Below are 15,076 nucleotides of genomic sequence, written 5' to 3' on the forward strand. Positions count from 1 at the left end.
TCCCTTGAAAAAGAGGAGGCTATGCATTACAGAGCTATGATTCCTAAACCCTTTCTCCGATTTGGATGTGAAAACTCTCATATTGCAGCTGGGAGTGTGCACTTTCAGCCCATATTATATATATAATTGTATTTCTGAACATTTGTAAACAGCTAAAATAACAAAACTTGTGTCACTGTCCAAATATTTCTGGCCCTGACTGTAGAATAATGCACCAAATATTCCGCCATATAATATAATGCACCCCAGATTGCTCCACATAATATAATACAGTCTCATATTCCTCCATATAGTATTATGCAGTCCCATGTGGCAGCAATATGCAGCCCCATATCGTTTAATGCAGCCCCATAGTCGTCTGGCCACCGTGATTTATACATACTCACTTCTCCTCGTTCCCCGCTGCTCCGGTCTCCTCAGCCTCAGCCCGTCCACTGTTCTGCCGCTCTGACAGCTCAGCCCACAGACATGCACAGTAATGACGTCATCGCGCTCCTCTGTACTGAGCTGTCAGAGGCAGAGCGCAGACAGACGCTGCAGGAGAATGAGAGAGGAAGTGCGCCGCTCCCTCTATCATCATTGCTTTCAATTGTATCGGCATCTGCGGTGGCGATACAATTTAAAGTGCGATCCTCAGTGGGGGGAGGGAGCCCCTCGCCTGGCGCTGGCACCCGGCCTCTCTAACTCATGTGCTCCATAGTGGCCACGTGGCCTGTCGCCATTGGCGGTACTCCACCTTGCCATCTGCGAGTGGGCCCCGGCACTTGCCCAGGTGTGCCGGGTGATGATGCCGGCCATGCGGCCCATAGATCTTAAAGGCAATCTATCAGCACGTTTTTGCTATGTAAGCTGAAGCTAGCATGTTGCAAGCGTTAACACAGAGAATTCAGGGATGCATGTTTTATCACGGTCCAATCTATTGTTTATGTGCTACGTTTGTTTAAGCTGCAGGATTTATCATTGCTCAGACTACAATGTCAGGTGCAGGCTGTACGACACACCTCACTGTTAATGTACAATCTCTATAGAGAGCCTGCTGTGGGCGGGGACAGATCTCTCAGCTCTGCTACATGGCTAAATCTAAAAATTCTGATTTATGTACCCAGTAATTAAGTGATACATCGTTGGATTCAGTATCTCTTTGCCTATATTTTGCTGCTCGAATATGAAGTAGCAAAAAACTGTTGACAGATTCCCTTTAACAGCTCATTTTACATATTAATAAAAATGTGGATTACTCTGAAGTAAGACGACATGGCAGATGTCATGGTATAATTATATATGTCCTGCATGAAAGAAGAAAAATAAACCGCCACTTGGATATATGCAATCCATCCTGTTGTTTTATTTACCTCTTGAACACTTAGCTCCAGCCCGAGCTTTCACCAACGTGTCTACTATATACAGTGGAGATCAAAATTAGAGAACACACAATTTCCTAAATGTTAAGGTCATTGGTTAATCCCACTGACTGTTTCCATTAATGATTATGAACCCGTTCTGATATTGTTGTTCATAATAAGTACTCCAGCCTCATCAAGTCTAAGAAATCTATTTAATATATACAGTTTTAATTGTCAAATGTGGTGACAGATCTGCTTTTATCGTGTAGGAGATGCATTTTTATATGGGGCCAAGTTGACCCTGTAAATTTTGTTTCATCGGTATGTTGTTTATGGCCGCTGTAGATTTTGGCTGACGGGTGGAGTCACCGCAGGCAGTGCATTTAGAAATGTGTTAAGGACATCGATGGGCGTCGTTATCAGGTGCAACACAAGATAAAAGATCAATCCAATTTTGCAACTGCACTGGATAATGGTAAAATAACTCTATGACCCCTTTGCGGTCTAAAGAGAGACCGAGACGGATGGGAGTTGTTATAATCTACTGACGATGCTGCAAAATGCTTAAAGGTATATTCCTATCTGCAAGATCCTCTCCTAATATGTAGTAGGTGTAGTAATAATAATAGCAAATATCTCCAATTAAAAATGTAGTATAATTCTCCTGATTCACTGTCACTTACCTCATGTGCAGGGCATTGCAGGACCTTCGGAATCCATGGTTATAAGCACGAGCAACTAACTAACTGTGACTATATGTGAGGTTGTAACCATGGATACCTAAGGTCCTGCGATGCCCTGCACATGAGGTACGCGACATAGTGAATCAGGAGAGCTATACCACATTTATAATTGGAGGTATTTGCTAATATTCTTAGTATTATTATTTCATCTACTGCATATTAGGATAGGATCTTGGTGATGGGAATACCCCTTTAAGTATGTTGCAGCATCGTAAGTAGATTGTAACAGCTCCCATCCGTCTCTGGGTCTCACTGTCTCTCTTTACACCGCCAAAGCTATAAACCCTACAAGTATATGCTATATTTTTGGACAGCTGGGTGGCAATCTCCATCTGTGATTTATTTTTTTTTTTTAAGGGGTTTTCCCACAAATAAAGTTAATGTTAATCAATAGATCTTGAAATAATAATTTTCACAATTGGATGTGTTTATAAAAAATGTTGCTGTACTGAGATTATATTTGTGCACTGCTGTGTACTGTGTAATGGATGTGTCTGACCGTACAGGGACATGGTCTGATCATATCACAGCTCCTGGGCCAGGGAGGACTCAAAAACGTATACAGACATTCTAGTACGGGATCATAGCTGATTCTTTTTATGAGGTTAAACATTTCCCCGACTATATTTAAAAAATATTTTACCTCAAAGAATTATTTGCAATCCCGTGGTGAATTGTCTGTATACTTTTTTTACTTCCTCCCCTGCCCAGCAGATGTGGTATGATCAGACCATGTCCCTGTACGGTCAGACACGGCCGTTACACAGTACATAGCAGGGGCACATATATAAGATTATCTCCGCACAGGAACATTTTTAAACACATCAGGTTGAGGAATCTATTATAATTCCAAGCTCTATTGATTGATATGAACTTTGTAAGTGTAAAAACCCCTTTAAAGGGAATCTGTCAGGTGATTTTCTAGTACAATACTAATGTTATCTTTACATGGGGCTTAAGCAGACCTTTTAGGATCAGTAACTTTTATTGCTGTAGCTTCTCCTGTTATCTTGCTGTACACTCTTGAGAATTCATTGTCTTGTGCTAGTCAAGTGTATGTAAATACAATTTGCATATGTCCTGCTCCCCCACCTACTATAACATGCATTCACTATCACTGCTGAGAGGTGGGAGGGAATATGGGTGGGGAGGGGACGGTAGATTGGAGTGCACCACTGATCTCAATAATAATCAAAGCCGGTGCTCCCTATGCGTTATGAAGTAAAACCGGGGAGAAGGAGAGGAAAGAAACCGCATACACAACAGGGGCACACCTACTACAATAATAAGGGTCTATGAAGCAAGGCTTTATTCAAAACACACAAGGGTAAAACCATGAAGGACAACACACTCTGAGCAGAGCTGAATCAGGGTACCCATGGTAATGGGAAACAGAAAAAATGTACATACAAAATGTACTTATATATATGGATATACAATTGCACATATGCATACAATCATGCAAAATCCGTAAAATGTCACAATGTGTTCCTATGAGTCTAATACCATAAGGGGTAACATCAATATCCTGTGAAGGAGGGTCAAACATCACCAACACTGTTATATAGGTAATGCGAGTAGATCACCAATAAACTCAAGGCGTTAATGATAATACCATAAAGGGGAGCAGCAATATCCTGTGAAGGAGGGTCAAAACATCACCGACACTGTTATATAGGTAATGCGAGTAGATCACCAATAAACTCAAGGCGTTAATGATAATACCATAAAGGGGAGCAGCAATATCCTGTGAAGGAGGGTCAAAACATCACCGACACTGTTATATAGGTAATGCGAGTAGATCGCCAATAAACTCAAGGCGTTAATGATAATACCATAAGGGGTAACATCAATATCCTGTGAAGGAGGGTCAAACATCACCAACACTGTTATATAGGTAATGCGAGTAGATCACCAATAAACTCAAGGCGTTAATGATAATACCATAAAGGGGAGCAGCAATATCCTGTGAAGGAGGGTCAAAACATCACCGACACTGTTATATAGGTAATGCGAGTAGATCGCCAATAAACTCAAGGCGTTAATGATAATACCATAAGGGGTAACATCAATATCCTGTGAAGGAGGGTCAAAACATCACCGACACTGTTATATAAGTAATGCGAGTAGATCGCCAATAAACTCAAGGCAGTGTAACCGCACCAGTGTACATGAGGCTGAAGATTGAATGTACATGCCATGAGGCAAAGTCCATGGATAACGACGAATTTTTAATGAATCAAGTGTCATAAAAAGGAACGGCAACGTCCTATGGCGGTGAGTCAATAGTGTTACTTAGTGATATATTGACTCACCGCCATAGGACATTGTCGTTCCTTTTTATGACACTTGATTCATTAAAAATTCGTCGTTATCCATGGACTTTGCCTCATGGCATGTACATTCAATCTTCAGCCTCATGTACACTGGTGCGGTTACACTGCCTTGAGTTTATTGGCGACCTACTCGCATTACCTATATAACCGTGTCGGTGATGTTTTGACCCTCCTTCACAGGATATTGCTGCTCCCCTTTATGGTATTATCATTAACGCATTGAGTTTATTGGTGATCTACTCGCATTACCTATATAACAGTGTCGGTGATGTTTTGACCCTCCTTCACAGGATATTGCTGCTCCCCTTTATGGTATTATCATTAACGCATTGAGTTTATTGGCGATCTACTCACATTACCTATATAACAGTGTTGGTGATGTTTGACCCTCCTTCACAGGATATTGATGTTACCCCTCATGGTATTAGACTCATAGGAACACATTGTGACATTTTACGGATTTTGCATGATTGTATGCATATGTGCAATTGTATATCCATATATATAAGTACGTTTTGTATGTACATTTTTTCTACTGTTTCCCATTACCATGGATACCCTGATTCAGCTCTGCTCAGAGTGCGTTGTCCTTCATGTTTTTAAATGTTTTTACCCTTGTGTGTTTTGAATAAAGCCTTAAGTGGGCTTTACACGCTACGACATCGCTAATGCGGAGTCGTTGGGGTCACGGAATTTGTGACGCACATCCGGCCGCATTAGCGATGTTGCTGCGTGTGACACCGATGAGCGATTTTGCATCGTTGCAAAAACGTGCAAAATCGCTCATCGGTGAAATGGGGGTCCATTCTCGATTATCGTTACTGCAGCAGTAACGATGTAGTTTGTCGCTCCTGCGGCAGCACACATCGCTATGTGTGACGCCGCAGGAACGAGGAAGCTCCCCTACCTGCCTCCCGGCCGCTATGAGGAAGGAAGGAGGTGGGCGGGATGTTACGTCCCGCTCATCTCCGCCCCTCCGCTTCTATTGGGCGGCCGCTCAGTGACGTCGCTGTGACGCCGCACGGACCGCCCCCTTAGAAAGGAGGCGGTTCACCGGTCACAGCGACGTCGCCGGGCAGGTAAGTATGTGTGATGGGTCTGGGCGATGTTGTGCGGCACGGGCAGCGATTTGCCCGTGTCGTGCAACAGATGGGGGCGGGTACCCACACTAGCGATATCGGGACCGATATCGCAGTGTGTAAAGTAGACTTTACTTCATAAACCCTTATTATTGTAGTAGCTGTGCCCCTGTTCTGTATGCGGTTTCTTTCCTCTCCTTCTCCCCGGAATATAGGTGGGGACGCAGTACAGATTCAGGTCAGATTTACTATCAATGATGCCAGCACTGAGAGATGAGAGGAGAGAGCAGGGCGCATGCACTTTTTTTTTTATTTACATTTGCTTGTCTAGTTACTACTGAATTCTCCATACCTTACAACAAGATAACAGGAGAGGGTTCAGCAATAAAACTTATTGATCACATTAGAGCTGCTTAAGCCCTATTACTGTACTAGATAATCACCTGACAGATTCCCTTTAAGACTGCGTTCACATGTAGTGGTTCTGCTGTAGCTTTTAACTATTACAGTGCTGTGCCGCTGTGATCTTTGTAATGTTTTCCTGCACAATCACTTTATCTTGCAGGGAATCAGCTGTTTCACCTGCAAGACCTATTGGTTCATCACAATGGCCGCTGTATCTCTGCGCAGAAAAGTGATCGTGCTGGGAAATGGTAGAATGAACAAAGGGCTACTGCAGCGCCTCGGACACAGGGTTATAATTGGTAGAACGAGCGCTTATTCATAGCGCTTATGTAAACTTAACAGCAATTGGCCGGTGAGCAAACCACATTGGTGCATTTGATGAAAATGTGATATACTACAGATAATATATATGCTTTATGGGCCTGCATACAGCTTGCATTAAGGTGTTCTAATGTGCCTTCCTGCCCCATGACGTCCTATTACATAATGATGTGGGTGAATGGAGCAGGTTCAGGGGTGTGCCGTACAGCCAGCACCTTCCAATTGCTGCAGTCTAACCACTTTAAATGCCACTGGCAATAAGTGGTTTTGGCATTTAAATTATGCAATTCCAATGGGGGCATCCATTAAATAAACGCTTTGTGTGATTATGGTATCCTTATAGGTTGTTATGGCAGCTAGGGGCATACAAAAGCCTCCGGTCGTCACAAACTTGGTATTCCTGTGAAGCCCAGCCTCAAGGCTGCTTTACACCAGACAATCTATCGTGCGATAGATCGTCGGGGTCACGGTTTTTGTGACGCACATCCGGCATCGCTGGCGATGCCGGCCTGTATGACACCTCCTAGCGACGCAGTATCACTCACAAATCGTGAGTCGTGTACTGGTCACTAGGTTCCATAATATCGGTTCTGAAATCGGGCGCCGGTTGTTCATCGTTCCCGTGGCATCACACGTCACTCCGTGTGACACCACGGGAGCGATGAACCTGCCTCCCGCGTCAGCCGCCGGCATAATGTGGAAGGAAGGAGGTGGGCGGGATGTTTACATGCTGCTCATCTCCGCCCCTCCGCTTCTATTGGCCGGCGGCCGTCTGACGTCGCTGTGACGCCGAACGTCCCTCCCACTCCAGGAAGTGGACGTTCGCCGCCCACAGCGTGGTCGCACGAGAGGTAAGTACGTGTGACGGGGGTTACCGACTTTGTGCGCCACGGGCAGCGATTTGCCCGTGACGCAAAAAGGACGGGGGCAGGTACGATCGATTGTGAAATCACACAATCGGTCGTACCATGTAAAGCAGCCTTTAGACTGGGCTTCACAGGGTGTAGTGCTTTAAATCCTGACCTCTGTTTCATACTCGCCCTCCGGCAGCTTCACCTTCTATCACCGCAGCTAACTTTGGGCTCCAGCGATTTGTGACCTGTCAGCAGGTCCAGAGGCCACAACTCAAGGTAAGTCTATGGGAGCCTCGTTCTGGCTCTCATAGACTTGTATTGAGCGCTTATGACGTAACTTATCATTTCCGGCCAGTTGGAAGTTACAGACACCAGATGACGCTGTGGAACTGGAGCGACAAAAAGGTGAAGCCTCTGGAGGGAGAGTATAAGAAACGGGGCAGGGGTCTCAGATTTAAAGCACCACTCCAGCAGTAGAATAAGAAAAACATTGGAGTGGTGCTTTAAGTCACAGGTTCAAATTCTATAAAGAGACTAAAAAATTTAAACAAAAATACGTTTTTAAAATATTTAAAACATAAATGTGTGAATCTTGTCAATCAAGATTTGTCCCACAAAAAATCTGCTTTTTATATATAGCTTTCTTGATGGGGAAAAAAAAGTGATGGCTCTTGGAGAAAACAAAAAGAATCCTGCAAAAACTAAAATTGGCTGCATCATTAAAGGGAATTTGCCGCAGGGTTTTTGCTACACCATCTGAGAGCAACATGATGTTGGGGCGGAGACCCTTATTCCAGCAATGTCACTTACTTTACTGGGTGCTGCAGTTTAGATAAAATCGCTTTTTTTCTGCTGCAGATCTTCCAGTTATCTGAATGCTAAGCTCTGTATAGCCCCGCCCCACACCACCGAGTGGCAGCTTTCTGCCTATGCACAGTGTATTTGGAAAGCTGCCTGTAGCGCTTAACGCTGATGAGGGCGGCAAGCGGGAGTGGACCTACTGGACCACAGGGGAAACGCTGGCTTACCCTGTAGTGGGAGGGGCTTGATTAAGCACCTGTCCCAAGGCAGAACGCCAGGTGCCACTCCCAGGGCAGTAATAAAGACTGTGGCAGCTGATGTTTTGCCTCGTGGCAGGCCCTTAGTCAATCCCCACCCACTAAAAGGTAAGCCTGGGTTTCCCCTGTGGCCCAGTGGGTCTACTCTGGCTCGTCGCCCTCACCAGCAGTGAGTATTCCTTTGCTCTGGTGCCTCACATCAGGAGGGAGGAGCCTTACATTCGTGGTGCCTGTCAGTGATAGGCTGGGGACACTTTAGCAAGGTACGCATGCTTCCTCTCAAAAGGACATGAAGCATGCGCGCAACCACTTAGGCTGGAGGCCAGGAATCCCCGTGCAGCAAGCACAGGCAGCAGCTGAGGACCGACACACGTGTGGGCATTTGCAGGAGGATGAGTCGGGGACCGCACGACACGTGGACTGCAATGAAGGGACGCAGAGGGCCACGTGACACATGGGTGACCACATGGGGGGCGAGCCGAGGACCACACAAGAAGACGATGGCCAAGCATCAAAGAGGAGGGAACAGGGACAAGGCGCTAGGACGCTGTGGAGTGCCAACGCACTAGGAAAGGTGGCGCTACACTGCTAATCAGTGGTGTGAGCGGGGTTATAGAGAGCTCATCAATATTTAGGACCAACTGGCTACAGGTTTCCTAGTTCTCTAGTTAAAATCACTGTTTTATCAGCAGATGTTATCAAAACTACAGCAAAAAGCCAAGTAAGTTACAGATCTCTGGATTCTGGGGCTACAACCTGTTGACAGATTCCTTTTTAGGAGTTAAACAAGCGCCAATTGACTTATTGACTCATTCTGAGCTGCCATTACTTTACTCTTAGACCTTGATAAGAATATTCAGTCTGTACAGCAGAGTCTCGTGTTTCCAGGTAACATTGCTAATTTTATTGAGTGGAAACATTCTCTAATGGCTTATACGTCAATATCAGATACGTAAATGAAGACAAGGAGGAAGGACATCATCGCAGTACCAATAACATTACAGGTCTAAGGACATAAGAGGACGAATGCGAGGATACAAAACGGTCTGTCCTGTTTGATGAATGCGTCTATGACCGAGCCGTCTGGCCTTGTGCTGGCACGTAAGGTCTGGGCTTGATTTACAAAAAGGCAGGCAACTTTTCCGAGCTGCAGAAAGCGGCGAGTGCCTGGATACAGGAGCCGTAAGCCTCTATTTATATCTGCCTGATGTCACGCGCTTTGGGTGACTCTTCCCATTCATTTCCTACCTGATCGTCGAATGGATTTCACCTACAATTGAGAGGACAAGTAACTTATGTATCTCAGATTTATTCCAGATTCCTTGGGACAAGGTCAGGAGTGAGATGATTGAGGAGAAGGCTCTGAGTCCAGAGACCGTAGACCGAGTGGGCGACTACATCAGACTTAACGGTATGAAGCATGGGGGCTATTCTTAAAGGTGCCCGCGATAAATGGTACGCCGCGAAGAGCAAAGGGCATTTTGTGTATCTTCAGCGCCTCTTTTTTTTTTTGCATACGCTGCAACACAGAATAATTGAGTCTCCAGCTGGCAGAAAGATCTTATCTGGTGGAAGCTAATTAAAGTGTAGTTATGCCTGTGGAAATACATCAGAAAAATGCGGAGTCCCAGCACATTGAGGCAGACATAAATTATAGATCCAATAAGGAAATGCTTCAGCCTGGTCGCAGGGAAATACATTATATCCCAGCAAAACACAGTCACGCAGAATGCAGAATGCACACAAAGGATGGGCTCATTGGTGTGAATCTCCCTATGATGGCCTCGCCTTGCCGTGTGCCCTCACTTACATGCATTGTAAATAATGCAGCCGCTTTCTAATACACGCTCATTAGTTATTCATATATTTTGCTTTTTAGTTTTTTTTTTCTGTCTTTGGAGTTTTCTACTTAAAGGGGCAGTAACAAAATAAGCCATGTGTGCCTGTTATCAAAGCGTCCTCTGAATGTAGAATTCCTGGCAATCCGCACCCTGCTCATCCTGAAAATGGGGGATCCAAAGTTCCCTGTTTAACACTAGAAGTCCCAAGAATTTCAAGCTCCATAGGGTTCCAATGGTAGAAATGTTAAATGACCCCTCTCTGGGACTTCTAGTGTTAAATAAAGCATTGCGTAGTATGTGCGACTGCTTTTTCATTAACACTATAGAATTACTGAGGTAGTCATTTTGACTACTTTGCACCATGTATTTCTATATAGGTGTCACGAGTCCAGTAGTTCTAGTGTTAAAGGGAATGTCTACTACTTGGACAACCCTTACTCATTCCTCTTGCTCGCCCCTGTAAAAATAAATAACCCTATTCCCCCTCCGGTGCGGCCGCGGTTCCAGTGATATCTGAAGTCGCGTTCCCAGGGCATACTTGATCGTTATGACTAATCAGCGCCCGGTGTTTGTCTTTGAGCTGGATGTGAGCGCTGTACTTCCTGCTCAGTTGTCCGAAGGCGGGGTGAAGGAAGCCGGCACTGATTGGTCGCGGGGCTCGCTTGTCATAACAATGCCATGTGGGCCCCAGGAATATGACTTCAGACATCGGTGGAACCGCGGCCGCACTATTGGCAAGTATAGGCTTCTTTCTAACAAGGGGAATGAGAAGGGGTTGTCCAACCCCTTTAACTGTTTTTATAACGCCTGTAGATGGTTAAAGTGATTGGCCACTACATTAACACTGATGGCCTATCCTTAGAATAGGACATCAATGTCTGATCAGCCGGGTTACGACACCCCGCACCCCGTCAATACTTTGTTCTTCGTACCGGCACCAATAGCAGGCGGCCAGAAATGCTCCGTTCCGGAGCTGCCCAGTCAACCGAAGGCAGCCATGGCTGTGTACTGCACATACAGCTCACATTGAAGTAAATAGTAGGCGGATGTGCGGTACCCATCCACCACCATTATCAGTTGACAAGGCAGCTCCGGAACTGAGCATTTCCAGTTGCTGCCAACACCAGCACCGAAAACAGCTGATTGTGCAGGGTGTCGGACCCAGAGACTAATTAAAGGGGTGTTCTCAAATTTGAAAGTTAACCCCTTAACAAAGGATAGATGATAACTTCCTGATCTCTGAGGTTCCAACACTGGGAAACCCACCAGTCCTTGAGAAAGAACTGGGGCTCTGAAGAATAATGTGTGCACGGAGGATCAATCATACGCACTTCTTTTCCAGTCATTCTTATAACTGTGTCTCGGCACTCTGCTACCTCTGGTGGTCCCATAAAGAATGAATTGATCAGCAGTGTGCATTATAGCTGCCACTCACAGTTCCATGAGTGATGACTGCTCCGGCACACCTGTATGTCTAAAAGCTGGCAGCTCCTAAGAGGAATACCATTCATTTTCTCCCTTGAGCCGTTCACCTTTCTAGCGCTGCTAAGCTGCAGATTAACCCTACATCTGTAGGTAACCAACACCGTCTTGACCGGTTCCCTTTAACGTAACTGGTGGAAATGGCCTAAAATAACCTATACCTATCTGATAAATTCCCGGTCGCTCCGGCTGTTTACTTGTTTTCCACGTGTCATTGTGCTAAGCAGTCTCATACCATTCATACTTTTTCACAGTCCTCGGCTGAAGTGGTCACCTAAATAGGCAAGGACATTATCATTGAAACAGTGCAAACAAGATTGTCATGGAGCTACAGATCAGTGGGTCAAGAGCAGGAGTCCCCAACCTGTAACTCAGAAACCACATGTGGCTTGCGGGCCCATAATGTGTGGTTCGCGGCTGTCTGCCAGCTTGGTGCATTGCGTACAGAGTGTAGCTTATAGATATGAAGAACAGGTCTCCTAATGGGGACTCTTTTCATGTACCCCATAAAGGAATCCAGATCTGGATGCACATACACTGGCCATGGGGGTGGAGATATAAACATGGTGAGCTCTAGATAGGATGGTAGTGAGAGGGGGTTTGAAGCTAGATGCCATAGTGTAGTGAGAGCACTTGAAGTGAGAATACCAAATCAGAGTAAGGTGGGAACATCTGGATGTAAGTATTGTAGCACTAGTGTCCCTGCAAGAACGCCGACTTACTGCCTCAGCTGGGTCGCGTCCTTCCCCACACTCGTCCACGTGTGCTTCTGTTTCCTTCTCCCCCTAGGGCCTGAGCATGCAGCCCAGGTCTCCAGGAAGTGTGCTTAGGGCACGTACGCGCACCGGCCCTCATCTCAAAGGGCCGGCGTGCTATTTCCAGGAAATGCCTCTCCGTCTGTAGCTGAGAGGCACTATGTATTTAAGGCACCTTCCCATTAAGGGTGGTGCCTGCGCTACAGTCTCAGTTAGTTTGGATAACAATCTACTAGGTAGTTGGCAGGTCCCATTATCCCTGTATAAGTCACCCGTACCTTCCTTCCAATCCCTGTCTGTCCCTGCCGTGCCCACCATACAGTCTGTACCCGCCGGACTGTCTGCCTCAGTCATCTCACCTGTACCTGCCTGCACTTGTGCTATACCTGCGTCCTTCTCCTGCCGTGGGGGTCAGCTGCCACAGTCCTGGTCACTGCTCTGGGAGTGGTACCTGGCATCCACGTCGCGGTAGGCACTTAGTTAAGCCCCTCTCAATAAAGGGTAATCCTGGGGGCCCCCCTGTGGACTAGTCGGTCTACTATCCCTGCTTGATGCCCTTACACCAGCCGTGAGCGTTACAAGTATGCTACCCATAATGTAAGGCAGCAAAAGATTTTTCTGTCTTTTTTCTGGGCTAAAGCTTTAGTTATCATTATCCTAATTATGGGGGCTTTGAGTACAAAAACTGAGAGGTGATGAGGGGGAACTAGATGTCAGTACCGGGACGGCTCTGTCACCGGATGTGGCATCTGTCACCATCTGTCAAAGCTAAATGTGGCTCTTAAGGTAAGAATGGTTTGGCACCACTGGTCTGGAGTGTCAGCAGGTTTATCAGGTGTGTATAGGTGCTTTTTGTAATTTGATGTCATTTCCACCATTTAGTGAATTTTCTGCTGATCTCTGAAAGGTCCTTTATAGTTTTATGGACCCCAATGTAAAATCTGTACCTGGGCTCCTTCACCTACCATCAATCTTTTCATATAAGTCCTTTGGGCTCCCTCAGACACCGGGGAATCCTCTCCAGCTGTCTGCTTCTTCTATACCTACATTACTGGTCATGCTCCATGTGCACAGCACTGTATAGATACTATAATGTAATATACATTGGTTTCTACTTAGGTGGCTTGGCAATACTAGAACAACTATTAAACGATCCATTGATTTCCCAAAACACGATTGCAATGGAAGCGCTGAGTGACCTTAAACTGCTGCACCGCTACTTGGAAATCTTTGGAGTGGCAGACAGGGTATGATAATATATGTTACCCTTTGATTAAAGTTACCAATCTGAGACTTTAGCCATAAGATAAGTGACTGTTTATTGTAATTTCTTGCTAGGTCTCTTTTGATCTGGGCTTGGCTCGTGGTTTGGACTACTATACAGGGGTGATTTATGAAGCCATACTGCTTGAAGACCCTAAAGACACCTTGACCCCTGACAGTATACCTGGTTTGGGCAGTATAGCTGCAGGGGGGCGTTATGATGACCTAGTGGGTATGTTTGATGCCAAGGGCAGAAAAGTACCATGTGTGGGGATCAGCATTGGAATTGAGAGAATACTGTCCATAGCAGAGAAGAAAGTAGAGGTAAGCGGAAATGCCAGAAGAGGTAATAGATTGCGTGAATGTTGGCCAAACCGATGACCATCAGAGCCACCTATAGCATCCTGATCTTAAACAAGTTGTCCAGGCATGCAGATCAGTGGGGTCCAACACCCGGTGTCCCACCGATTTAGGTATTGATGACCTATCGGATAGATAAGCCATGACTGCTGTCTGCCCGGACAACACCTCTAATGCATTTAGAGAGGAGATATGTTAATCTTACTCGCTGCTTGCTCTGCTTTACCATTATTTCCTCTGAAGGATATTATTGGGTTATTATCATCTCTGCTACTCCCAATATTGGAATAACTGTGTCTATGCACTGGCCACACGTGGTCGGGGATAACAAAAATTACCAATTGGACCAAGTTGTGTGGTTTCCATAAATTCCTTAGAAATAATTAAGACTTAAAGGGGTATCCCCATCTCTAAGATCCTATCCTAACATGTAGAATGTGTAATTTTAATAATATTAGCAAATACCTCCAGGTAGAACTATAGTATAGTTCTTCTGATTTTCTATTTCACTTCCCTCATGTTCAGGGCATTGTAGGGCCTTAGCTATCCATGGCTACGCTCACGCATATAGTCACGGTTAGTTAATTGCTCATGATTATAACTATGGATACCTAAGAAACAGGAAAAACCTTAGCACGCCAAAATAATTATAAAGACTTTATTATACAGGTCATCCAAAAAATGTAACGTTTCGACCCTTATATTTGGGTCTTCATCAGACACTGAAATTAGACAAATACAGAAAAAGAAAACAAATATACATGTGTGATCACCACGGTATCTAATGATGGGTTTGAACCCTTCTTGAGCACCCATAATTTCAAGTGCACCATAAAGGTTATTCTACTATGGATACCTAAGGTCCTGCATGCCCTGAACATGAGGTACGTGACATAGCGAATGAAAACTATACTAATTTCTAATTGGAGGTATTTACTAATATTATTATTTTTAATTATTATTACACCTACTACATATTGGGATAGAATCTTGAAGGAAGAGTAACCCTCATTTCTATCGGAGTTTTGGAATTTGCATTCTGCAGCTCTATTTACTATTGGTCTGCCTGTAGCTGATGCATGTATAGTCATGGCCGAAAGTGTTGGCACCCTTGAAATTGTTCCTGAAAATTACTGATATGTAAAGCTCTGCTGAATATGTTGGCGCTATATAAATAAAGATTATTGTTGTTATTAAAATTAACTATTATTCCCAGAAAAATATTGCAATTGCACA

At 45.0% G+C, this 15,076-nt stretch overlaps 1 protein-coding gene across 2 annotated transcripts in view; it reads left to right on the top strand.

Moving 5' to 3' along the window:
• Positions 1–15,076, top strand: part of LOC142303217 (histidine--tRNA ligase, cytoplasmic-like) — a 135,719-nt gene that overhangs the window by 96,754 nt on the left and 23,889 nt on the right. For both annotated transcript variants that reach the window (XM_075344430.1, XM_075344429.1), the window contains exons 9-11: positions 9,457–9,550; positions 13,337–13,464; positions 13,556–13,804. In XM_075344430.1, the coding sequence (XP_075200545.1) occupies positions 9,457–9,550; positions 13,337–13,464; positions 13,556–13,804 (471 nt within the window). The remainder of the gene's footprint in view (positions 1–9,456; positions 9,551–13,336; positions 13,465–13,555; positions 13,805–15,076) is intronic.

Source organism: Anomaloglossus baeobatrachus, chromosome 4, assembly GCF_048569485.1.
Source record: "Anomaloglossus baeobatrachus isolate aAnoBae1 chromosome 4, aAnoBae1.hap1, whole genome shotgun sequence".
In the NCBI taxonomy this organism is placed as follows: Eukaryota; Metazoa; Chordata; class Amphibia; order Anura; family Aromobatidae; genus Anomaloglossus; species Anomaloglossus baeobatrachus.